General features: G+C 50.3%; 2 protein-coding genes and 1 long non-coding RNA gene across 3 annotated transcripts; all 3 read left to right on the top strand.

The window, feature by feature from the left end:
* The first annotated feature begins 3381 nt into the window (after positions 1-3381).
* On the top strand, positions 3382-4884 carry LOC133232527 (uncharacterized). The gene is made up of 4 exons (XR_009731393.1): positions 3382-3770; positions 4186-4352; positions 4447-4524; positions 4668-4884. It is a non-coding gene; the product is annotated as an uncharacterized LOC133232527 (long non-coding RNA).
* An 8735-nt stretch (positions 4885-13619) lies between these two features.
* Positions 13620-16184, top strand: PYY (peptide YY). Its single transcript, XM_061392005.1, has 4 exons — positions 13620-15032; positions 15434-15621; positions 15711-15791; positions 15945-16184. Exons 2-4 carry the CDS (start codon positions 15434-15436, stop codon positions 15967-15969), a joined length of 294 nt encoding a protein of 97 aa, XP_061247989.1. The 5' UTR covers positions 13620-15032; the 3' UTR covers positions 15970-16184.
* A 6898-nt stretch (positions 16185-23082) lies between these two features.
* PPY (pancreatic polypeptide) lies at positions 23083-24628 on the top strand. Its single transcript, XM_061389982.1, has 4 exons — positions 23083-23138; positions 23905-24095; positions 24290-24361; positions 24507-24628. Exons 2-4 carry the CDS (start codon positions 23905-23907, stop codon positions 24529-24531), a joined length of 288 nt encoding a protein of 95 aa, XP_061245966.1. The 5' UTR covers positions 23083-23138; the 3' UTR covers positions 24532-24628.
* Positions 24629-25941: the final 1313 nt, after the last annotated feature.

The raw sequence follows: 25941 nt of genomic DNA, 5'->3' as shown, positions 1-25941 counted from the left end.
TTCAGGTGTACAGCTTGGATTCTTATGAAAGAGAAAAATAAATCTTGGTGGTATTTAAGCTACTGTTATTTGGTCTCTATTAAGGCAAGGCTTCCCTGGTAGCTCAGCTGGTAAAGAATCCACCTGCAACCCTGGTTCAGTTCCTGGGTTTGGAAGATCCTCTGTGGAAGGGATAGGCTACCCACTCCAGTGTTCTTGGGCTTCCCTGGTGGCTCAGCTGGTAAAAGAATCTGCCTGCAAGGCAGGAGACCTGGGTTTAGTCCCTGGATTGGGAAGATCCCCTGGAGAAGGGAAAGGCTACTCACTCCAGTATTCTGGCCTGGAGAACTCCCTGGACTGTATAGTCCATGGGATCACAAAGAGTCGGACGCAACTGAATGACTTTCACTTTGCTTCACTTCATAGTTGATTTACAATGATGTGTTAGTTTCAGGTGTACAGCTTGGATTCTTATGTCAGAGACAAATAAACCTCGGTGGTATTTAAGCTACGGTTATTTGGTCTCTATAAGGCAGCTGTATCTTAACTAACGGGCTTCCCTGGTGGTTCAGCAGTAATGAATCTGCCGGGAATGCAGGAGCCACAGGAGACGTTGATTGAGGAGGGCATGGCAACCCACTCCAGTATTCTTGCCTGGGGAATCCTATTGACAGAGGAGCTTGGCAGGCTACAGTCCATAGGTCGCAAAAAATCAGACACGAGGGAAGCGACTGAGCATGCATTCATCTTAACCAATTGAATCACTGATTGATTCAATGACCATTTCCTAGATGCCCATGATGTGCCAGTTCCACGTGAAACTTCAGGAATCACAGATACAAGGTCTGAAATAGCCTCCCTAGCTCAGCTCCTTCTGACTCTTCTCATTGCTCATTCTACTCTAGCCCTACAGGCTTCCTCACCATTCCTCAAACTGTCAACCTGACTTCAACCTCAGGGCCTTAGCACTTGCTCTTTCCCCCACCTAGAACATTCCTCCTAAGGTAGACTCATGGTTTGCTTCCTTACATCCTTCAAATGTCATCTGATGGCGAGGTCTTCCCTGACCATCCAACATAAAACAAGTCCCCTGCACCCAGCACTCTATCCTTACCTGGATTTTTTTTCTATAGCACTTATTTTCTCTCTCTCTTTTTAAAATTTATTTTAATTGGAGGCTAATTACTTTACAGCACTTATTGAAATCAGACATACTATTAATACATGATTTCTTGTTTATTCGTTTCCTGGGCTAACTTTAAAAAAATGCACAACATGAGATTTGCAAGTTACCTTATACTGGGGCAAAATGAAGACTATAGCCTGGGAGGCAACATTTCAGGTAGCTCTTAGAAACTGCTCCAAAGAGATAGGAGGGGGAGGTCAGTAAGTATGTGATTTTGGTAAAAAGGGAGTAGATATGATCAAGCACATCTTTTTTTGCAGAAGGTTTCTGTTAGTCACAAGACACAGTTGTCACCATGAAGGATTTTTCGTGCTTTTCTAGATATAAGGAGATAGGAGAATTGGGCTCATAAAATCGGCTCCTGAAAATATCTAACTATCTGAAGATCTGTTCTGCCAGATTTTCCCAGAGTACAGAGTGCCTCATATCTGCTCCACCCTGAATTCCTTTCCGGGGGGTGTTGAAGGTCAGCAGCTGCAGCAGTACATGATTTAAATCCTTGTAGAGGTAAATGTCAAGTGCAGATGGAAAGTGCCATATAGGTGATACCTGCCACTAGAATGCAAACTCCAAGAGGGTATGGATTTGCCTGTTCATTCACTGCTCAGTCCTGGGTGCTTAGAAGAGTGTCTGGCACAGAGTAGGGGCCCAATAAGTGCTCATTGAGTGAGGATTGGTCACTTTTGCTGCATGGCCATTTGCTGTGTTTAGATCCTTGGGCATGAGGTCCTGCCTGAGGGTGGACGGTAGTAGATTAGTGCTGCTCAATGGTCGGGATATCAGAGAGTCGGGGAGACAGGGGAGGGTGGGCAGGTGGTGGGATACACAAAATTAAGACTTAGGGCAGGGGTGGCATGGACACTCTCCTGATGAGTAGCCCTTGAGTCCACTGGGCAAGAGCAATGGTCAACTGGGGTCTAAGACCATGGCCTCCTTGACCCCTAAGGTGGCCTTGCTAGGTGTTCTGAAAATGGGGATCAAGGGAACCCTAGTGATTCTGTCCCTACTTCCCTTTGAGGACAAGTTGGAGGCAGGTGCTAGATACAATTCTATAATAACAACCATTTGGAAGTTTCTCCACTCACAGATGTCAGTCCCCCATCCTCCAGACATATCTCATAGTGACTGAATCATGGGTCAATAGTGGCGTTGAGTGTGTGTTGGGGGCAGCTGAGCCCATTGATCAAGGGCTAGGACATCCTCTCCACTAATCAGAAAGTTAATACTCTTCAGTGAGGCAGTGGTGATTAATGAATCAATAGGTTGGTCCTGTAATTGTGGAGTGGCAGTCTGGCTCTTTTCCTCTCTTTTAGTGGTATGGGCAGGTGGGTCGGATGGGGTTGGTAGACCCCATACTTACTTAGCTTCCCTAATTCTACTCCCATACCTGACTCCTAAGCCCCATGGTTATACAAGATAGTAAGCCTTTCTGTCCATCACGATTGAGTGGGCCTCTCCCTGGGGTCAGCCTCAGCCCTTTTCTCTGGTTTGAATCCTGGGTGACCTTGGCTGTTGCTTCCTTACCTCTCAGAGCATTAGTTTCCTCATCTGTAATGTGGGGAGAAACTCAGCTCATGTGCCTGAAATCATGTACTGCCCAGTACACAGTAGGTGCTTAACAAACAGGAGTCTTTCCCTTGCTGGGGATCTTTGACCCTGAGCCCAGTGGAGATTGTAACGGGCTAGGGATGGTGGCATGTTGTTGGGCATTCCTGGCATCACTCAGTCCTGTAAGACACCAGTGCCCAAGTGACCCCTGGATGGAAATGGGGGCACATTGCCTTGCAAGGGGTCTGTATACCAGGCCTGCTGGACCTGAATGTGTATGTGTCAGGCTGGGTGTACAGGTGGCTGACTCAGCTGCTTCTGGGGAGGGGACTGACCTTGGCCTCCTCCCACCCCTCTCCCAACTCTTGAACAGAGGGAGACATGGTGGAGTGTCCAGAGGGGTCCCTCGTCCAAGACTTCACAGACAGCAGGTCAAGAGCCAAGGTTATTGCTCCCATCCTGCCTCCAGTGGAGAGAGATTTTCCCCCCATAGGTCTTGTCACTCCTCAGTTCTCCTCCAACATATTATGAAGCAGGGGCTGAAAAGACTGGCTTTTGGAAGATGCAGCTACAGGTCCCACAGACTGGAAAAAATATTCTGGCTTCCTGCCTGCATCTCCTCTCCCCCACCATGGACAGACTAGAAAAGACAGAATGTCAACCCTGGTCCTAGGGGTCGTCCCAGAAATCTAGACCGAATGGTTAACTTCCTCAGGAGGCTACACCTGCTGGGGGAGGGCTGTAGGGTGAAGATGGGGTTCTGACTAGACATCCTGTCCAGAGGTACCCTGAGTACAAGTGTGGGGGCTCCCTCCTCGGCTCCTTGGAGGTGGAGATATCATGTACTGTCTGAGTGTAATCACAGCGATCTGCTGTGGGGGGGTGGGGAAGAGGAAGAGCCCCCTCCCTTCAACTCCCCTCCCCTTTCAGACCAGGATATAAGCCCCACACGGAATGCACTGAGCTGAGGAGGCCACAGCCCCACCTGTAGAAGTCCAGCCCTTCGGACTCCTCTGGCCTTCCATCTCCTGACCACTCTGCCTCTAGAGCTGTCGCTGTGAGTGGCCTGGGACCCAGCAATGGTCTGGTCGGGGGATCCCAGGCTAGTTTGTGGGGAAACTGAGGCTAGCAAGGTGGAAACGGACTGAGTGGTGAGAAGCTGGTTTGGAAGGGGGTCAGCGGAAGTGGGAAGCAGAGAAGCCAGGGAGTCCCTGCTGCCAGCATAGTCTTTTTCCTCCATCTGCCCTTCTGGGTAAACATGGTGGAGGCAGGCAGGGCTTATGCCCTTTTAACAGATGAGGAAACTGAGGCCAGAGATGGTGCAGTGCCTGAGAACACACAGCCAGCAGGCGGCTAAGCCTTGGTCGGGAACCAGCGCGACCAGACAGGTCGCTGAAGCTTGGACCAGATGGCAGCCTCAGACTCCCGCCTCAGGAGTAGTTGCTCTAGCTGAATCTAGTGCCCCTCTCCAGATGATGGCGGGGCGCAGATCGTGGCCCGCCATGGCCACAGTGCTGCTGGCCCTGCTTGTCTGCCTGGGAGAGCTGGTCGACTCCAAACCCCAGCCTTCAGATGAAAAAGCCTCACCGGATAAGCATCATCGTTTCTCGCTGAGCCGCTATGCCAAGCTGGCCAATCGGTAGCGTGAGCGAGTGCGCGGGGTGGGCGGGGCAGGGTCTACGACAGGGGCGTGATCACTCATGATCTTGCCCTTCTCTGGCCCCGCCCCACAGACTTGCGAATCCTAAACTCGTAGAAACTTTCCTCTCCAAATGGATCAGTGATCGCGGGAATCGCTCAGTCAAGTAGCGGTAAAAGTGCCCCGCCACATGGCTGTCCCCTGGAGCGCGGCCTGATCCTCCTGCCACCCTAGCCACGCCACCTAGTACTTTCCCCCAGTCTCATCTACCCAGATCCGACGCCGAGCTTGGCTCCTTTCCTTTCCCTCCTGCAGGCCAGAGGAGCCTAACTGTGGTGAAGACCGCCACGGCCTCCAGAGAGAAATATGCCAAGACACCGACCCCATTTCCATGCTTGCTCCTGACCCCGGAACCTGGATTCTTCTCCAGGCTTGCTGTGTCTGAGGAGTGTGTCCCTTCCCTTGGGCTGGAGGGCTGTGAATGGTCCTTCCTTGTTCCCTAAATAAAGTGCAAATTTCTTTGAAATGGAAAGTGTGCTTATCTATTTGCTTTACCTAATCCTTCGTGGAGGTGGCATCCAGGTGGGAGTTGTAGTGTGGAGAGGAGGATAGAGTTGAGAGGGTAGAAGATGATGCCTAAGACAAAAGGAGCTTAGGGCTGGGGCAGAGTTCAGGCTGGGTCTCTCTCTGTTCTGAGCTAAGAGAAAATGCTACCGCTTTGCAAGGGGAGTGCATGGCACCCAGACAAGGGTCCTCTGGCGCTCTAGTCAGGTGGGGTGGGGGCAGGTTGAAAGTTCTTCCAAAGGGTTAGGGAGGAGCAGGAAGAATTGCTGCTGGAGGGTGAAGGGTGTGGAAAGGAGCAGGCTAGGCAGCCCAGGAGAGTAGCTGGGGACAGAGCTTCGCCATCCCCCAAAGAGGGAAGTGTCTGGAGAATGGGCTTGGTACCAACACCCGAGATTACCCCTGCCCAGGCAATGGGGGTGTTGGAAGTGACCCCTTCCCCCAGCAGGAGCAATGGGAGTGTGGAGGACGCCCTTTCTCTCTGCTGCCACCCTCCCCTTTCTGAATTCACACTCAGGAGGTAAGTCACCAAGCATGGTGTCCTGGGGACAAGGTCATGAGAGAGATGCCCTCCTGAGGTGACTCGGAGAGGAGCCTCAAGCTGGCTCTGCCATCACGGGAGGAGAGACCCCTGGTCAGACACCACCTGCCCTGGGGTCTCTGGGCTCTACCACTTTCCCTTCCCTGCACTGCCCTCTAGTCTCCCAGAAGGTAGGGTGGAAGGGGGAGATGGAAGCAGGTCGAGGGCCTGGTCAGGTCACAGGCCGTGTAGACTCCAATGCTCTAAGCCTTTGGCCTGATCACTCCCCCTGCTGTAGATCCCTTTCTCATTTCAGTCTGGAGATCAGTTTCAGGGTAGTAGCTACCTCCTCCTTGAAGCCTGCCCTGATTACTTTGAAAGGTAGAGTTAGTTCTTTTCTCTGGTTTCCTCTTCCTAAAGCATTCCACTGTCTGAGACCCATTTCCTGTCATTATTCCTCAGTCTTCTTTCCTCTACTCTAACCAACCCCTAAAACCACTCCATGCCATGGCTGCCTCAAGTTTTGGTTCATTTTGTGGTTGGAGGCGTGGGACGATGTGAATCTGTGTTGGTGTCCGTGGTTTTCTGTCTGTTGGTCTGCATGGAAGAGCTGTGGTCAGTTTGAGGCTTGTAGATGAGAACCCTGGTATAAATTATATAACCACGGACAATTTCTGCCCAGCGTGACATGGGTTTGCCTCAAGTCCACTGTGGGGATTGTTGAGAAGTGGTTAATCCATTGCTGATCAGATTTAACCAATATTAAGGGTCAGAGGGAAGCTTAGATGTAATATTGATGATAGTATCAATAGCTACCTTTTTTTTCTTTTTTTTTTTTAAAAAAAGCACTTGCTGGGAATTCACTGGTGGTCCAGTTGTTAGTACTTGGCATTTTCACTGCAGGGGCCTAGGTTTGATCACTGGTCAGGAAACTAACATCCTACAAGCTGTGCAGCTCATCCAAAAAAAGAAACAAAAAGCACTTACTTATGTGCTGCTGCTGCTAAGTCACTTCAGTCGTATCCAACTCTGTGCAACCCCATAGACGGCAACCCACCAGGCTCCCCTGTCCCTGGGATTCTCCAGGCAAGAACACTGGAGTGGGTTGCCATTTCCTTCTCCAACGCATGAAAGTGAAAAATGAAAAGTGAAAGTGAAGTCGCTCAGTCGTGGTTGACCCTCAGCGACCCCATGGACTGCAGCCTACCAGGCTCCTCCGTCCATGGGATTTTCCAGGCAAGAGTACTGGAGTGGGGTGCCATTGCCTTCTCCGACTTATGTGCTAGACACTAGCTATTTGTTTTACATACATTATATTGCTAGGATATTGATCTGATTTTAATAATTGAGACAGAATTAAGAATGACTTAAACAAGAAAGTATTTTATTTTTCTTAGATAAAATGCAAGTAGTATCCAGGGAGCTGGCAGCTCTTCTCCATTGGGAATGTCCAACAGCCCAGTTTCCTATTCTGTGGCTTCCATATGCCCTCATCTACAATGAATGAAGATGGCTCACCTGGTCCACAATCACTGTATCTGTATTTTAGCCACCAGGGAGGGAGCAAAGGAGAAAGGGTATGTGTGCTGCTTACTATGCTGTGTAACAGGTAAACCTAAAACTTAGTGACTTAACCATTGTATTTCACTAATGATTTTATGGGTCAGGATTGAGAAGGACCTGACTAGGCCATTGTGACTCGGAGTGTCTCATGCAGTAACTGTCTGAAGCTGTCTGGGTCTGATACCCAAGAAGGCTCATTCACATGTCTGGTGGGTTCTGGTGGGTGTTGGCTGGGAGCTCAGACTGACACCTACATGTGTCATCTCTAGCCTGATGTCTTGGGGTTGGACTTACAGAACAGTGGCTCCTAGAGCTAGTGGTCCAGGAGAATCGGAAGGCTGACTGCCTTGCTGTATTAGTTTTCTGGGGCTGCCATTACAAAGTCCCACAAACTGGGTGGTTTCACAACAGTTCTGGAGGCTGGTGTTGGCAGGGTTTGTTCCTTTGGAGGTCTGTGAGGGAAGGATGTGTGCCAGGCTTCTCTCTGTGGCTTCTAGATGGGGGTCTTTACCCTGTGTCTCTTCACATCATCTTCCCTGTATGCCTGTCTGCTTCTGTGTCCAAATTTCTCTTTTCGGAATGACAATAGTCATGTTGGATTAGGAGCTCACTGTACTGCAGTATAGTGAAGTGAAGTCACTCAGTCATGTCCTACTCTTTGTGACCCCATGGACTGTAGCCTACCAGGCTCCTCTGTCTATGGGATTTCCCAGGCAAGAGTACTGGAGTGGGTTGCCATTTCCTTCTCCAGGGGATCTTCCCAACCCAGGAATCAAACCCAGGTCTCCCTCATTGTAGGCAGATGCTTTACCATCTGAGCCACAAGGGAAGTACCTCACCTTACTGAATGACATCTACAATGATGTTATTTCCAAGTAATGTCACATTTCTGAAGTACTGTGGGTTAGGATTCCAACACATGAATTGGAAAGCGAGGAGAGCAGAACACACTTTAATTCATAATAATTACCTTTTGTGACCTGGCCTCAGAAGTCACATAGCATCTTTTTTCTTTAATTATTTATTTATTTGGCTGGGCTGAGTCTTAGTTGTGGCAAGCAGGATCTTTGATGTTCATTGCAGCATGCTGAGGGCTTACCAGATGGAGCAGTCATTAAGAATCTGACTGCCAGTGCAAGAGCTATAGGAGATGTGATTTCTATCCTAAGGTTGGGAAATCCCCTAGAGAAGGACATGGCAACCCACTCCAGTATTCTTGCCAGGTTAATTCCATGGACAAAGAAGACTGGAGGGCTATAGTTCATAAGGTTGCAAACTGAGCATACATGCAGCAGGCAGAATTTTTTTTCTAGTAGTGGCATGTGGAATCTTTAGTTGGAGTGTTTTATTTGGGGCATGTGTGTTCTTTAGTTGGGGCATGCAAAGACTTAGTTGTAGTATGTGGGATCTAGTTCCCTGACCAGAAATCCAACTGCAATCCCTTGTATTGAGAGTGCTGAGTCTTAGCCACTGGACCACAAGGGAGTCCCTGGCCAATTGTCTTCTGTATATTTCAGAATTTATATAAGTACTTAATTTTCTTAAATCCAACTAGGTAGAGCTCACTTACAAATTAACCTCAGCAATGTTCTCCAAAGACATCTACTGAAACATACATATATCCAGGCAGACACAAGGAGAGATCTCACTGTTCCGTTTTCTAAACTTAGTCATGAAGCAGCTATCACAATACGACTCACTAGTTGTAAATAATAATTGGAAGAAGTTAAATTTAAAATAATTTTTTCTCTCCTCTTTTCATTTTTTTTCTCAGTCTCAGAAATCAGAGATTATCTAGACAAGATACTTTATCCTGAGAGCTCTGGTCTCAAGGTACAGGGAGAGAAAATCAGAGTCTTCTAGTAGGACTTACTCCCTCAGGGTCAGAATTCTAGAGAGATATATTTTCCCCCTTCAATCTGGCTTTCTCTGCTGGTTGGGAATTAAGCAGGGGTAGGTTAAAGTTCAGCTAGCATTATGTACTTAATTGGCATCATTGAAGGTTCATAATTTTCATAGATAGCCCCTTTACTTTCTTTTTAATGGTTTTGTAAAGTTGGTCAGCTTGTGTAACAAGAGTGTGTGTAACTCAGACCAACCTAAGTTGTGCCTTTTGCCTAGAGTAGCCATATCCTCTAAGTCATCTAAAAATGTGAAGTCAAGCAAAGGCTCATTATGGTGGTTAGAGAATGATTCAGGTGTCAAACCAGAATGCGGCTTAACGGTTTTTTCAAATCTTTCATAATAGTCCAAAATGGATTTGTATGATCTTTGCTTGAACTGCTGAATCTCTGTCCAGTCTACAATTTGGGGGGAAAGCTAAGTTTGAGCAATTTCTGGCTAATTCCTTGCATTCAGTGCGAGTTTGTGGTTCAAAATCCATTAAGGGGTGTTTCCATCCTGCTTTCTTTCTTTATTCCCTTGCTTTCTGATGGCTTCTCTGATGGTTCAGTGGGTAAAGAATCTTCTTGCAGTGTAGGAGACACAGGAGATATGGGTTCGATCCCTGGATTGGGAAGATCCCCCTGGAGGAGGCAACGGCAAACTCACTCTAGTATTCTTGCCTGGAAAATCCCATGGACAGAGGAACCAAAGGCAGTCCATGGAGTCGCAAGGAGTCAGACATGACTGAGCGACTAACACTTTGCTTTCAGAAAATAACAGATGTATTAACTGAAAACCTAGGCTGGTTAACTGAATTCCTTATTATATATATTAAATATAAATTCCTTAGCAAATCTCAATGGATCCTGACTTGGATTGGGAAATTCCTTAACTAAGATTCTAAGTTCTGCTTGGTCCAGAATGTGTACATAAGCACCAAGAATGGTTTATCTCTTGCTATAATAGGTTTCTTCTTAAAGGGAGCTACAATCACTTCTGATTTTTTTTTTTTTTTTTGAATCCTCCTTCACTAGAAAAGGGAAGAGCAAGAGGCGAAAGAGTTGGAAGAGAAAAAGAGATAGTGTCTGGGACAGGCAATTCAGACAGAAGAGCATGTGTGGGAGGAGCAGAGGGAGAGGCAGAGTCAAAGTGCTAGCAACCTTTTCAAGTTCTGATATAGTTTCAAGCAGTTAATTGTTGATTTCCTGCAAAGAAGTTACTGTATCATTTCTCTTTTAGAATCTTTTAGGTACCAATCAAAGTAAGCATTCCATTCCATCTATTTGATCCTAGGCCTTTTCTAACTGTGTGCCCCCAAAATAGTGATTTTGGAATATCTGAAAACTCCAATTTGGCCATTTTAGGTTGAGATCTCCTTTAGTATAATTTTCCAATTAATTACATACTTGTAACTGTGAGTTTTGTACATACATAACTCTGGCTGGGGTGTTAGTTAGAGACTGGCTTTCTGATGCCCTTGTTTCTGTGTTTGAGAGGCTCCATTTCCCATTTTTAAAATTGAATTTATTTGTCAGGGACAAAATTTGCTAGTGAAATTGTGTGATGGGCCAGCGTGCTGCTTGTGAGCATAACTCCTGCATGTATCACCCTAGCGTGTTTCAGTCCTCTTGCACGTCTTAGTTTCTCCTTTTGGTGGTCTAAAACCAGCATGGGTGCTCAGATCACTGAACGTCCAGTTCTTGTTTGTGACCTCCAATGAGCAAATATTTTAATTAATGAATGCAGTTTCCCTATGGGACCACTGCATGGTATGAGGGCTCTGCCTCCACCACTCCTGTAAATTTCTCAGTCTCCATAACCTGCTGGAAGGAGTCTTATCCCTTTTCTTTGGAGCTTTCATGTAATATCTTCACTTTTATTTCAAAAATTCTATTAAGGCAGTCAAGTGGAGGAAAAGCATCAGATCAGGCTCTTACCTCACCACTCAGCACAGACCGCTCAGTTTCTTACAACTGAGCAAACCCTGACATCCCTCCCACCCCACCTCACCAGTATCCTTCACTGGAGTGGGGCAGGTACCTGTCGCTCAGTCGTGTCTGATTCTTTGTGACCCTGTGGACTGTATAGTCCATGGAATTCTCTAGGCCAGAATACTGGAGTGAGTAGTCTTTCCCTTCTCTAAGGAAAGGCTGGGATCAAACCCAGGTCTCCCAGATTGCAGGCAGATTCTTTACCGGCTGAGCCACAAGGGAAGCCCAGGAATACTGGAGTGGGTAGCTTATCCCTTCTCCAGCGGAACTTCCTGACCCGGAAATTGATCCAGGGTCTCCTGCATTGCAGGAGGATTCTTTACCAACTAAGTTATCAGGGAAGTCCTAGGTACCTGCTATGCACTGCTAAATAAAACTCAGGATCATCAACCAATATGGCAGATCTGAGAACCAGGAGAGACTTACCCAAATTAGTCTGAACTCTCCAAGGAGGCAGATGGGCACAAGGGACCTCTGCTGGTATGAGGGCTCTGGATCCTCACAGAGTTCAGGCAAAGGACAGAAATCCACTCTGGGTCCCTTCCTCATGGTTCCTGTAACAGCTGACTTATTGAAAAATGTAAATGTGAGTTTCGTGAGTTAAGTTTTATTTGAGGCAGCATTTCAGATAGCTCTGAAAAACTGCTCCAAAGAAGTGAGTGTGTGTGTGTGAGAAGGTCTGTATACATGTGAATTTGGTGAAGGGGGAGTACAGACAGTTAAACATGTATTTTTTGACAGAAAGTTTCTGCTAGTCACAAAGGGCAGATGTTACCACAAAGGACTTTAGTGCTTTTCTAGATATGAGGAATTGGTCTCATAAAATCGGCTCCTGAAAATATCTATCTGAAGAACTGTTCCGTCAGTTTTTCCCTGAGCACAGAGTGCCTCACTTCTGCTCTCCACCCTGAGCTCCTTTCAGGGGGTGTTGAAGATCAGCAGCTGCAGTAGCACATGATAATCCTTGTGGAGGTAGATAGCAAGCGCCAATTTGTAATTGACATCTGCCAGTAGAATGTAAACTCCACGAGGGTATGGATTTTGCCTGTTTGCTCACTGCTTGGTCCCTGGTGCTTAGAAGAGTGTCTGGTTCATAGTAGGGACCTAAGAAGTGCTTGTTGAGTGAGGACCGATCACTCTGGCTACATGGCCATGTGCTGTGTGTAGATCCTCGGACATGAGGCCCCACCTGAGGGTGGAAGGTAATAGACTAGTGCTGCCCAGTGGATGGGATATCAGAGAGAGGCCTTGTGTGGGGGAGGTGGGGAGGGTGGGCAGGTGGTAGGATATATGAAATTAAGACTCTAGGGATGAATGGCATGGGCTACCCTCTCCTGATGAGTAGCCTTTGAGCCCATTGGGCAAGAGCAATGGTCAACAGGGGTCCAAGTCCATAAGCCTCCTTGACCCCTAGGGTGGCCTTGCTAGGTGTTCCGAGAATGGGGATCAAGGGAACCTCAGTGTTTCTGTCCCCACTTCCCTTTGAGAACAAGTTGGAGGAAGGTGCTGTTCCCAAGTCTACAATAACAGCTATTTGGAAGTTTCTCCTCTCTCAGATGTCAGTTCCCCACCATCCAGACAGGTCTCAGCGACTGAATCAAGTGTCAATGATGGTGGGTGTGTGAGTTGGGGGATAGCTGAGCCCACTGATCGATGGCTGAGACATCCTCTCCACCAATCAACAAGTTAATACACTCTTCAATGAGGGAGTGGTGATTAATGAATCAATTGGCTGGCCCTGTAAATGTGCACTGGGAGTCTGGCTTCTGGCCCACCCTGAGGGACCTCTTCTGGTCCCATTTGCTTTCACTCTAATAGTAGAAGGGAAAGTGATTTATTGAGAGGTTGAACCTGAATCTGGGCCTTTGCCCATGCCTTCTTAACTTCTGCCATCTACCCTCAGACACCACCCTCCCCAAGATGTCAGGGGGTTCCAGGGATGCCACAAATTCCCTGTGGGCATCTCACAGCTCATGTCATCACTCTCTGCTTTGGTCAGAATGCTACAAACACCCTGTCACCACCCTAGCTGGTGCTGCGGTATTAGCAGAGCCCACAGCCCCTGGCTCAGATGTCCCTGACCCCTCTAGCCTGCAGGGTCCTTGTCTAGGCCTTGACCCCTTGGGCTGTAGCTGTCCTCACCAGCTCTGTGGCCACCCTCTCCATCGCTACGGTGAGCACCTGTCTTTGTCTTTCCAAGGCCTCTGGAAGAGTGGAGTTCTTTTATTTCTGCTGTTTCCTCTCCAAACTGGACACAGGCTTGTTCCCATGTTTTTGTCTGTCCCTGTGTTGTGGGAACTACTCCAGTTGGGGCTGCACAAGGATGACAGAGTATCTCTGCCCTCAGATGGGGGCTCCCCAGTGAAACTGCTGCTCCTCTCACCATAGACAGGGAATCCCTAAGGATGTGACCTGGGATTCCTGGAGAACAGGGTTGGGCCTCACCCTTTAGACATGACTTCCTAAGAAAAAAGATTTTTCTCCCCGCACTGAGGATGGGGTTCATGTCCCCTCATCCTTAGGGCATCTTCCACATCCACGGTCAGTGTGCCCACCTTGCCTTTCTTGGGATGTGTGGGGCCCAGAGGGCCCAACTAGCTGATAAGCAGCCATTTCCGGAGAGTACAGGCGACTGAACCCATAAAAAGGTGATTGAGAGAGCTGTGGGCTCCACTTCCAGAGACAGCTCTAAAAATAACACCCTTGGCCATCTGTCCTGAGGGTGGAAGGGCTGGCCCAGAACTAGGGGCCTGAACAAGAGGGTCCCTCCTGCTCTCATGGGCTGATGCGAAGTCTGGAAGCACTGGAGGATCCAGCCAGGGCAGAGTAAGGGAGCTGGAAATGTTCATTGCAGACTTCCTTGTAGCGCTCTTTTTTTCCTGTTGGAGGCAGGTGGGTCTGATGGGGTTGGTAGACCCCGTACTTACTTAGCTTCCCTTCCCCTCCTTGCATGCCTGACTCCTAAGCCTCACGGTTGTCTGAGATAGTAAGCCTTTCTGTCCATCATGATTGGGTGGGCCTCTCCCTGGGGTCAGCCTCGGCTCTTTTCTCTGGTTTGAATCCAGGGTGACCTTGGCTGTTGCTTCCTTACCTCTCAGAGCATTAGTTTCCTCATCTGTAATGTGGGGAGAAACTCAGCTCATTGTGTTGTTGTGCCTGAAATCATGTACTGCCCAGTACACAGTAGGTGCTTAACAAACAGGAGTCTTTCCCTTGCTGGGGATCTTTGACCCTGAGCCCAGTGGAGATTGTAACGGGCTAGGGATGGTGGCATGTTGTTGGGCATTCCTGGCATCACTCAGTCCTGTAAGACACCAGTGCCCAAGTGACCCCTGGATGGAAATGGGGGCACATTGCCTTGCAAGGGGTCTGTATACCAGGCCTGCTGGACCTGAATGTGTATGTGTCAGGCTGGGTGTACAGGTGGCTGACTCAGCTGCTTCTGGGGAGGGGACTGACCTTGGCCTCCTCCCACCCCTCTCCCAACTCTTGAACAGAGGGAGACATAGTGGAGTGTCCAGAGGGGGTCCCTCCTCCAAGATTTCACAGACAGCAGGTCAAAAGCCAAGATTATAGCTCCCATCCTGCCTCCAGTAGCAAGAGGTTTTCCCCACAGGTCCTGTCAATGTATTATGGAAAAGAGGCTTAAAAGGTTGGCTTTCGGAAGTAGTGGTCATAAGTCCCACAGGCTGGAAAATATGGATCTGGACTCCTGCCTGCATCTCCTCTCCCTAACCATGGACAAGCTAGGAAAGGAGTGTCAACCCTGGTCCTAGGGGTCTTCCCAGGAATCTAGACCAAATCGTTCACTTCCTCAGGAGGCTACACCTGCTGTTGGGGTGCTGAAGGGTGAAGATGGGGTTCTGACTAGGCATCCTGTCCAGAGGTACCCTGAATCCAAGTGTTGGGGGGTTCCGCCTTGGCTCCTTAGAGGTGGAGACATCACTTACTGTCTGAAAGTAAGCTCAGCGATCTGCCCCTGGGTGGAGTGAGGAAGGAGAGCCCTCCCCACTCCAGTTCCCCTCCCCTTTCAGACCAGCATATAAGCCCCACACGGAACGCACTGAGCTGAGGAGGCCACAGCCCCACCTGTAGAAGTCCAGCCCTTCGGACTCCTCTGGCCTTCCATCTCCTGACCACTCTGCCTCTGGAGCTGTTGCTGTGAGTGGCCTGGGACCCAGCAATGGTCTGGTCGGGGGATCCCAGGCTAGTTTGTGGGGAAACTGCGGCTAGCAAGGTGGAAACGGACTGAGTGGTGAGAAGCTGGTTTAGAAGGGGGTCAGCGGAAGTGGGAAGGAGAAAAGCCGGGGAGTCCCTGCTGCCAGCATAGCCTTGTTCCTCCATCTGCCCTTCTGGTGGAGGCAGGCAGGGCTTATGCCCTTTTAACAGATGAGGAAACTGAGGCCAGAGATGGTGCAATGCCTGAGAACACACAGCCAGCAGGCGGCCAAGTCTTGGTCGGGAACCAGCCCCAGACATGTCGCTGAAGCTTCGGTTAGATGGCAACCTCTGCTTCCCACTTCCAAGTAGGTGCTCGGACTGACTCTAGTGCCTCTCTCCAGATGATGTGGGGGCGCAGATCGTGGCCCGCCATGGCCACAGTGCTACTGACCCTGCTCGTCTGCCTGGGGGAGCTGGTCGACGCCTACCCCGCCAAACCCCAAGCTCCGGGAGAACACGCCTCGCCAGATGAGCTGAACCGCTACTACACCTCGCTGCGCCACTACCTCAACCTGGTCACTCGGCAACGGTGAGAGCGCGTGCGGGGTGGGCGGGGCCGGGCTGCCACCAGGGGCGTGGCCAGATACGACCCCACCCATCTCTGGCTCCGCCCTGCAGGTTTGGGAAACGCGACTTTTCAGAAGCTCTTCTCTCCATACTGCTCTTTCCAGATCGCGAGGACCCGCCGGTCAAGTCGCGGTAAAAGCGCCCCGCCGGACGGCTGTCCCCTGAGGGGTGGCCTGGTCTTCCTTCCACCCTATCCCCGCCGCCTAGTACTTTTCCCCAATCTCGCCTACCCAGATCCGACGCCGAGCTTGGCTCCGTATGACTCCTTTCCTTTTCCTCCTACAGGCCAGAAGGAGCGTACCTGTGGTGAAGACCCCGACGGCCTCCAGAGAGAGATGTGCTAAGACACCAACCCCATTTCCATGTTTGCTCCTGACCCCGGAGCCTGGATTCCTTTCAGGGCTTGCTGGGTCTGAAGTCCTTCTTTGGGGTCCTTATTTCCATTTCTCCGTGTCCCTGCCCCTGGGCTGGAGGGCCAGATGTGGTCCTTCCTTGATCTCTAAATAAAGTGCAAATTTCACTGAACTGGAAATGGTGCGTTTCTACATCTTGTCTCTTGTCCTTCGTGGAGGTGGCATCCAGGTGGGAGTGGAGGGTGGAGGGGAGAGAGCTGAGAGGATAGAAGATGACGCCTGAGACCAAAGGAGCCCGAGGCCAGGGCTGGGGTGGAGTGAGGGGCCCTCTCTGCTCTGAACTAAGAGAAAACGCTACCCCCCAGCGTGAGGAGTGGAAGGCACCCAGACAAGGGTCCTCTGGCGCTCTAGTCAGGTGGGGTGGGGGCAGGTTGAAAGTTCTTCCAAAGGGTTAGGGAGGAGCAGGAAGAATTGCTGCTGGAGGGTGAAGGGTGTGGAAAGGAGCAGGCTAGGCAGCCCAGGAGAGTAGCTGGGGACAGAGCTGCGCCATCCCCCAAAGAGGGAAGTGTCTGGAGAATGGGCTTGGTACCAACACCCCAGGTTACCCCGAGGAGATGTATCACTAACGCTGGGGGCTGTAGTGGCTGGGAGTGGAGATGGGACCCCAGCTGGGGCTGTGGAGGGAGAGTCATTTGGGGTGAGATGGGTGTGTGTGCTGGGGGAAGGGGTCACTTCCAACACCCCCATTGCCTGAGCAGGAGCAGTGGGAGTGTGGAGGCTGCCCTTGCTCTCCGCTGCTTCCCTCCCCTTTCTGAATTCACACTCAGGAGATAAAGCACCAAGCATGGTGTCCTGGGGACCAGGTCATGAGAGGGATGCCCTCCTGAGGTGGCTCTGGGAGAGGAGCCTCAAGCTGGCTCTGCCATCGGTGGAGGAGAGGCCCCTGGTCAGACACCACCTGCCCTGGGGTCCCTGGGGTTCTACCACCTTCCCTTCCCTGCACTGCCCTCTAGTCTCCCAGAAGATAGGGTGGAAGGGGGAGATGGAAGCAGGTCGAGAGCCTGGTCAGGTCACAGGCCTTGTAGACTCCAATGCTCTAAGCCTTTGGCCTGGCCACTCCCCCTGCTGTAGATCCCTTTTCCTCTCTTCTTTCTGGAGATCAGTTTCAGGGTAGTGGCTACCTCCTCCCAGAAGCCTGCCCTGATTGCTTGGGGGTGGAGTTAGTTCTCTCTGGTTTCCTCTTCCTACAACAGTCTACCTTCTGAGACCCACTTTCCATCACAGTTCCTCCTGTCTTCTCTCCTCTACTCTAACCACTCCTCTACTCTAACCATTCTAACCAGTTGATCAAGTCCCCAGCCCAACCCCAGGAGAGGTAGGATGGGACCATGCGATGGCTGCTACAAACGTTGGTTTATTTTGTGGTTGGAGGTGTGGGAGGATGTGAATCTGTGTTTGTGTCCATGGTCTCCTGTCTGTGGGTCTTTTGGGAGAGCTGTGGTCAGTTTGAAGCTAATAGAAGAGACCCCTTGTATAAATTATATGGCCACAGACAATTTCTGCCCAGCTTGACATGTCTGGTTCACCATAGGTGACATGGCTTTGCTTCAAGTCCATGGGGGATGTGCTGAGAGATGATTAATCCACTGCTGATCAGACTCAACCAATGTTGGAGCTGGAGGGAACCTTAGATGTAACACTAATGACGCCAATATCAATAGGTACTTTAGAAAAAAAAGGGCACTTACTGAGAATTCACTTGTGGTGCAGTGGTTAGGACTCAGCACTTTCACTGCAGGGGCTTGGGTTTGATCCCCAGTCAGGAAACTAAGATCCTGCAAGCTGCATAACACAGCCAAAAAAAGCACTTACTTATCTGTTAGACAATAAGCTAATTGTTTTACATACATTATATGGCCACGGTATTGATCTGGCTTTTAAACTTGAGATGTAATTTAAAATTACTTAAGGAAGAAATTTATTTCTCTCTTACATAAAATGCAAGTTTCATCTGGGGCATTGGCAGCTCTGCTCCATGGGGGTGTTAACAGCCCAGCTGCCTATTCTGTGGTCTTCCCAAGCCCTCATCTAAATGACTGAAGATAACCCATCTGGCTCATAGCTGCACCCCTATTCTAGCCACTGGGAAGGGAGGGAAGGAGAAAGGGTAGTTGTGCTGGTTATTGTGCTGTATAGCAAGTTATCCTAAAAGCAGCTCTATCTTACACCATGAGTCTTTCAAGGGCAGGAGCCCCACAGTTGCTGCAGAAGCCTCAGAGACAAAAGACTGGATTCGAGTCCCATTTCTATCATTCACGGACTGTGTGACTGGCCTAGTCATTTCATGTCATTGCATTTATTTCTTTACTAATGAAACAGGGATCCTCAGACCTTAAATAATATTGGATTGGCCAAAAAGTTCATTTGGGTTTTCCCATAAGTTTATGGAAAAATTCTAACAAACTTTTTGGCCAATTCAATAATATTAGTTCACCGTTTTAAGGCTCAGAGAGATGTAAGCTGCCAAAAGTCACGCAGCTAATGAATGTCAGAGCTAGTGAGTAAGAGAGCTGAGTCTAGAGGTCAGCTTGACACAGCCTGGCACATGCTTATGAATATCCCCCTTCTTTTCCTTTCTTCTACTCACTCCGAAAAGTGAAAGTGTTAATCACTCAGTCATGTCTGACTCTTTGTGACCCCGTGGATTGTAGCCTGCCAGACTCCTCTGGCCATGGGATTCTCCAGGCAAGAATACTGGAGTGGGTTGCCATTGCCTTCTCCAAGAATATTGGAGTGGGTTACCGTGCCCTCCTCTGGGGGATCTCCCCAACCCAGGGATCGAACCCAGGTCTCCTGCATTGCAGGTGGATTCTTTACCATCTGACCTACCAGAAAAATCCAAGAATACTGGAATGGGTAGTCTATCCCTTCTCCAGGGGAACTTCCCGACCCAGGAATTGAACTGGCATCTCCTGCATTGCAGGCAGATTTTTTTTTCCTTTTAAATTAATTTCTTTATTTTAATTGGAGACTAAACTTTATAATATTGTGGTGGTTTCTGCCATACATTGACGTGAATCAGCCACAGGTGTACATGTGTCCCTCTATCCTGAACCCCCTGCCACCTCCCTCCTCACCCCATCCCTCTGGGTTGTCCCAGAGCACCAGCTTTGAGTTCCCTGCTTCATGTATGGAACTTGCACTGGTCATCTATTCTATATATGGTAATATACATGTTTCAGTGCTATTCTCTCAAATCATCCCACCTTTGCCTTCTCCAACAGAGTTCAAAAGTCTATTCCTTACATCTGTGTCTCTTTTGCTGTCTTGCTTATAGGGTCGCCATTACCATCTTTCTAAATCCCATATATATGCATTAATATACTGTATTAGTGTTTCTCTTTCTGACTTACTTCACTTTGTATAATAAGTTTCAGTTTCATCCACCTCATTAAAACTGACTCAAATTCGTTCTTTTTTATTGCTGAGTAATATTCCATTGTGTATATGTACCACACCTTCTTTATCCGTTCTTCTGCCAGTGTACATCTAGGTTGCTTCTATGTCCTAGCTATTGTAACCAGTGCTGCAATGAACATTGGGGTAAATGTGTCTCTTTCAATTTTGGTTTCCTTGGTGTGTATGCCCAGCAGTGGGATTGCTGGGTTGTGTGACAGTTCTGTTTCCAGTTTTTTAAGGAATCTCCATACTGTTCTCCAGAGTGGCTGTACTAGTTTTCATTCCCATCAACAGTGAAAGAGGGTTCCCTTTTCTTCACACCCTCTTCAGCATGTATTGTTTGCAGACTTTTTTATGGCAGCCATTCTAACGGTGTGAGATGGTACCTCATTGTGGTTTTGATTTGCATTTCTCTGATAATGAGTGACGTTGAGCATCTTTTCATGTGTTTGTTAGTGCAGGCAGATTCTTTACCAGCTGAACTACCAAGGAAGAACTCACTCCTAACCCATCTCAAAACGGCTCTGACACTGTTTCCTTCCAACCACCCCAAGGGAAAAACTCCCTTCCTTCCACACGCAGCCCATATGTGACCCAGAGCCACTACCTGACCCACGCCCAGTTTTTCTTTCCTCCCCATTCAACCATTCCTCTCCTGCAGTAATTTATTATATGAATTGGTTTAGCCTGTCTCTTAGAAAGAAAAAAGCCTTCCTCTTCAGGAAAAAATTGAGCTGTCAATGACAGGATTTGCTTTTGCAGGCACTGTGGGCAGGGAGGACTACTGAGCACTCCTGAGCCTTCAGGGGACCATGGAGGCAGATGGACTCCTCATAGTGGACAGAACCCAGGTTTCAAATTAATGACCTGAGCCCTTAGTTGGGCCTGAGTTGGGCCTGAGTGGGTGGGACAAGGACCCCAGGTGTGTGTGTGTGTGTGTGTGTGTGTCAGAGAGAGAGAGAGAGAGAGAGATGAACCTCAACCCAAGGGTTTCCCTAGGGAATGAGGGACCCCCTGAGTTCCTGATAGCTGGGGCTGGCCATCATTTTCTTTCCCTGCTCCCTTGCTGCTGCCAACCCAGTGTGAGAATAAGACAGTGGCCTAAGAGTTGGCCCAGGCTGCTTTGGAGGAATTTTTGGAGGGGGCATGTAATGCTAATCACATTCCTGCCTTCACAGTCCCGTATGTGGGGACCACCTTTGCCCTGTGACCTCAGGTGTTTCTGGGGTCTTCCTTTCCTGGTCTCACTGCAGCCTTCACTCCATCCTAACACTGCCCAGTGGCCACCGTCCCTGTCCCAGAGAGCGTGGGGTTGGGCAGGGGAGGGGGACCACTTTCTCTTAGTCTGACCTTGGTGCTTCTTGAAGCACAGCTCCATGGCAAGCCCTGGGAACAGATGAAGGTGAGTGAGAAGCATCACCCAGTCTGGACGTGGCCATACGTTTGAGAAAGCGCATCCACTGCCCACTCCTCCTCAGTTGTCACAGCGTCGCTGAGAGGATCCAGAAGAAGAATCTCTTGTTTGCAAAGGAGAAAAATGAAAGCTGTAGGTTCTGCTGACATTGTAGAGTAACTGTCATTTTTGTAGGCGCTGACAAAGCTGTTTACCTCTGTGACAGGACACAACTATAGATGGCCTCAGCTTTGAGCCAATCCCCAGATCTACAATTTGGCCGCAGGCGCTGGGACCTGACCTGGGTAATGGCCATAACCTGTCCCACAGCAGCTGGAGTCCTGTGGGAGCCCAGACCCTTTGTACTATAGTTGGAGCCTGGCGCCCCCTGGTGGCAGCCTGCAGCTCCTGCCGGGCTCACTAGAGGCCCGCCTATTGGGTGGGGTGTATGTGCTAAGTCGCTTGAGTTACGTCCCACTCTTCGCGACCCTATGCACTGTAACCCGCCAGGCTCCTCTGTTCTTGGGATTCTCCAGCAAGAATACTGGAGTGGGGGGCTATGCTCTCCTCCAGGGAATCTCTATGACCCAGTGACCAAAGAAGCCATATCTCTTACGTCTGCTGCATTGGCAGGTGCGTTCTTTACCAATAGTGCCACCTGGGCAGCCCCAGCCATTAGGAGACCAGCCACTAATTCATCAGCCTCATTTTATCAAGTTGCACCCCGAGGCCCAGAGAAGGGCCAGCAGGGCTTTTGGAGACAGAATGATCCCCATTCTGCTTTGTGGAATTGGGTGGAGCGTTATTGCTCTTGTTGCCAGAAATCAGAATCGAGAGGAGGAAGGTAGAACTCTGGGCATTCCTGAGCCTTCCTTTATCCTCATCACCTTGAGGAAAAGCAAAGCTTAGATCTGTGCAGCATCACCTCCAGTCCTCATCCCCATCCCACCCTTCCCCTGGTCCTCTCCCAACACAATCTTTTGGTGGTGTGATCTGAGATGGAAGAACCTCGGGGGTGAGAAGTCCCTTGCCCACTTCTAGGGCTTCATTGAGTCATTCAGACACAGTCAGTTATGCTCCTACCCTGAGCTGAGGAGGGAGCCAGGGGTGGGGGAAGGGACGCTGAGCAGGGAAGACTCAGAGGCTCCTGGGACCAGGGCGGGGGGTTGGGGGGGTTGGCGGTGGCGGTGGTTTGCTGGCACTGGTGGGCTTTGAAATCTAAGTCAGAACTTGAGTCTTAGACAGCTGTGTGACCTTGGGCTAGTATCTTCGCCTCTCTGAGTCTCACGTTTCTTAGTCGAAAAGTGGGAAATTATAGCAATACTTTAATAGCCTTGCTTAGAAAAAAAAAAAGAGCACAGATTTTGGAGTTAGACTTTGTTTCAAACCCTGAATCTCCACTGACTAGTTATGTGGCTTGAGACTAGTTACTTAATGTCTCTGAGACTCAGTTTCTGAATCTGTAAAACGGGTTGTTGTAGGAACTCACTGAGGTGATTGAGCTGGGAGCACTTTAGAAAATTCAAGGCTGTACAAGTGATTCTGGTTTTTGTCTTTATCTTGGAATGGAGGCACTGGGAAATGGCTGCCAGATACTGGCCTCCCTGCCCCGTCTCCCCTGAACCCAGGAATGAGAACAGGCACACCAGTTCTCATTGTGCATCTATCTGCTACCCAGGGAGAGGTTTCTCCCTATCCGGGTCCCCACTCTTTTCCACATTCTCCAGTTCCCTGAGGCATCTCTCCCGTTCCATCTTGTTCTAATCACAGATGCACAGGAAGTCCTGAGTCTCCAGCCTTCATCCCTGGAGTCTCAGAGCCACAGCCTCAGTCTTCTGCCCGGAGGGAAGCTGCTTGAGTATTTGGGTTAATCCTGGTGAGACAGGCAGGGCTGTTCCGAGTTCTGCAATCAGAACCTTTCAGTTATCCTGCATTCCCAGGACCCCATCCTTCTTGAACTTGCTCTGGCACCCAAAGGCAGATGGGGGCCTACAGGAGACTGATCGTGGCCCACATTTACTCATTATGCTGCCAGTGTGACACCCACAACACTGCCCTGTCCCCTTCCTGTCCCTGGTCCTGGTGCTGGCATTGCAGGCACCAGGGAGATGGTGGGAGGAGGGGATGAGGGCTGGGGAGGGACAGAGGCTGACAGGAGGCGGGGACTCGGGGGGCTGAGGACTATAAAAGGGCCGTGGTCAAGGACGGGGTGGGGTCCATCCAGCCCAAGGCAGGCACTGATTTGGTCCAGCGCCCACTCATTCAGGACTCAGGGTAAGTGGGCTCAGCCTGCTCCTAGCTCTGGGGCCGGGGGGCTCAGAGGGGCCAGGGGTGGGTTGTGTAGAAGGATGTGGTGCTTTGCAGGGCTGGGGGCCTCCAGAGGGCTGAGGTCCTGTGTGGGTCTGGCTCTACACCTGGACAAATCCATCACCTTGGGAGAGCAGCCTGCTGGCTAGAAGCCTGCAGATGTGCGCCGGGCAGGGGCTGGTGGCTGTGAACACAAGTCCGTGTGTGTGGCCGTACCTCCTGGTGACACGGGCTGCGGTGTCCTCTCCAGGACCTGCGTTTGCGTGTCTACCCCTGGCAGAGTGGCTGGGGGAAAGTGGGGTGGAAGGACAGCACACCCACAGGCTGTGGGTTCACAAGTTCCTTCTGTGTGCCCCCACCCTGTAGGGGAGCTGGAGCACCCCTACTTCCCATAGCCCCTCCCCTCCAATTCTCACCCGAAGCTGCCTCTTCAGGGCCATGAGGCCCTGGGTGTCCGGAGTCCTGGGTCTCCTACCCAAGTCCCAACCTCCCACTTCTCTGCTACACTTTTCTGCTTTGCCTAGGCCCTAGCTGAGCTCCAGCTGCTGTTCTGCTCTGAAGAGGGGGCTGGTGAGCTCTCCAGGGCAGGGTCTAGGAGGTGGGGTGATCAACTCCCAGTAGCCCTTTGCTCTGCCCCTTGGTCTCCAGGCTTGGAGAAATGGGTGATGGGCTAGGGGGAGAGGGGAGGGGTGAGCTCTATGCCCCCTCTATCTCCCTGATCCTGGCTCCTCAGATGGCTGCCGCGCACCGCTGCCTCTTCCTGCTCCTTCTGTCCACGTGCGTGGCTCTGTTGCTGCAGCCACCCCTGGGTGCCCTGGGAGCCCCGCTGGAGCCAGAGTATCCGGGGGACAATGCCACGCCAGAGCAGATGGCCCAGTATGCGGCTGAGCTCCGCAGATACATCAACATGCTGACCAGGCCTAGGTGAGTGTGAGATGGGGAGAGAGGCCCCAGCCAAGACCCCAGGCCCAGCTCCTTCCATGTTCTTCGGGAGCAGAGCATCTCTACAGTCTGGCTCGGGCCCCTGTGCCCTGGGCAGGATGGTGCCCAGGGGTAGGCATGAGGCAGGTGAACGTACCTGGGCATAGTGCTGGCCCCAGCTGTCTCTCCCCTCCCAGGTATGGGAAAAGAGACAAAGAAGGCACACTGGACTTCTTGGAGTGTGGGTCTCCCCACTCAGCGGTCCCCAGGTGGGTTTTTTTCTTTGTCCTGTGTGCCCAGATGCCTGGGGCAGGAAATGGGGGTGTGTAGGACGGGGGAGAACAGGCGGCTGAGGTCTCCAGAAGGCACAAGGACTACTCACTCACACTGCCGTGTTTTGCCCTCTTCTTGCAGGGAGATCAGTACAATGGACTCATAATGCCACCTCCTGCTCCTCTGACTCCAGGGCGAGGCTGGCCCAGCTCTCCCATCTGCACCCTTGGCTCTGGCTGTAGCTTGCTCCCTGCTTCCATATTGGCTAAATAAAGCAAATCAAAGTTCTTAGCCTCACTCTCTCTGTGTCTCTGTGGACCCCTGGTTGGGACAGGAGCAGGCCAAATGCACAGGAAGAAAGGGGCAGGCAGAGAGAAGGGAACCGAGGGTGTTATGACTGACCCAGAATGTCTGGAGGGTCATCAGAGCCATTTAATTCATCCTGTCTACTTCACAGAGGGGCAAGTTGTGGCCCAGCAGGAGACGGGGACTCCCCCAAGGTGGTTCAGAAAGTCAGTGAAACTTCAATCGTCCCATTTCAGACCTCTAGACCCTCCCAATCATTGGCTTGATGGCAGCCCTGCCCCCAAATGGATCCCCACCAATGTGTTCTTATAGCCTAGGCAGTAGATGAAGTGCTAGTTTGTACTAGAGAGAGTCCAGCCCAGAGGAATGACTGGGGTTAAGATGGTCATGGTTTACATCGGTGGCATTGGAATTGCCCTCCTTGGGGAGGTGAGAGGTGGGTCACTGTGCATGATGGGCTGAAGTGTGGCCCCTCACGGGCACAGCACACAGCAGAAGCATGGCCAGAAGAAGGGGACAGAGATGGGGAGGGGTCTGGAGATAGTGTCACGTGAAATTGTCGGGAAACTGAGCTTCTGTGTGCCAGGGGCATTTAACCCTCTCAACAACCCTGTGAGGGGGGAGATACTGTTATCCTCACTTTACAGAGGAGGAAACTGAGGCTCAGAGAGGTACAGCATTTTGTCCAAGGCCTGGCAGCAGATGGTAATCCAATACAGGGACACAGCAGCGACTTGAGTCAGATGAACCTGGGTTTGAATCCCTGATCGGCCATATTCCCTCTATGTGCTTTTGGGCAGATCTATAACCTCTCTGAGTCTCAGGTTCCTCATCTGTAAAATGGAAAGAATGATAGGGTTGTAGTGAGCAGGACATGAAATGATACATGTAAAGTTTTTAGCATGGCTCTTAACCCAGGAAGGCGCTCAGCAGACCGGAGCTTCTGAGGGGCAGACTTGCAGCCAAGCAGCTGTTTCCATGAAGTGTGGGAGCAGAGGGATGATTGGTCTTCAAACAAACACAGCTTCAGCTTACAGAAGAGGGTTAGGGTTAACTCCATGTGCCTACAGAAAAGGGCTCCGGAAGGCAGACTTTCCTTGACTGTAAGGAAGCATCACTGAAGAACCAGAAAGCTGGGAAGAACTTGCTCAGAGAGGCAGTGAACTCCTGGGCATTTAAGGGTTACTCAAGCCAAGTCGCAGAAGGGGAGGCTGCAGGAGGAAGCTGACCTTCCAGGGAGGAGGTTGGATTAGCTGAGCGATGGCCACCT

Source organism: Bos javanicus, chromosome 19 (genome assembly GCF_032452875.1).
Source record: "Bos javanicus breed banteng chromosome 19, ARS-OSU_banteng_1.0, whole genome shotgun sequence".
NCBI classification, from domain to species: domain Eukaryota; kingdom Metazoa; phylum Chordata; class Mammalia; order Artiodactyla; family Bovidae; genus Bos; species Bos javanicus.
Note: the sequence above shows the minus strand (reverse complement) of the source record. Positions and strands in the feature narration are given on the sequence as shown.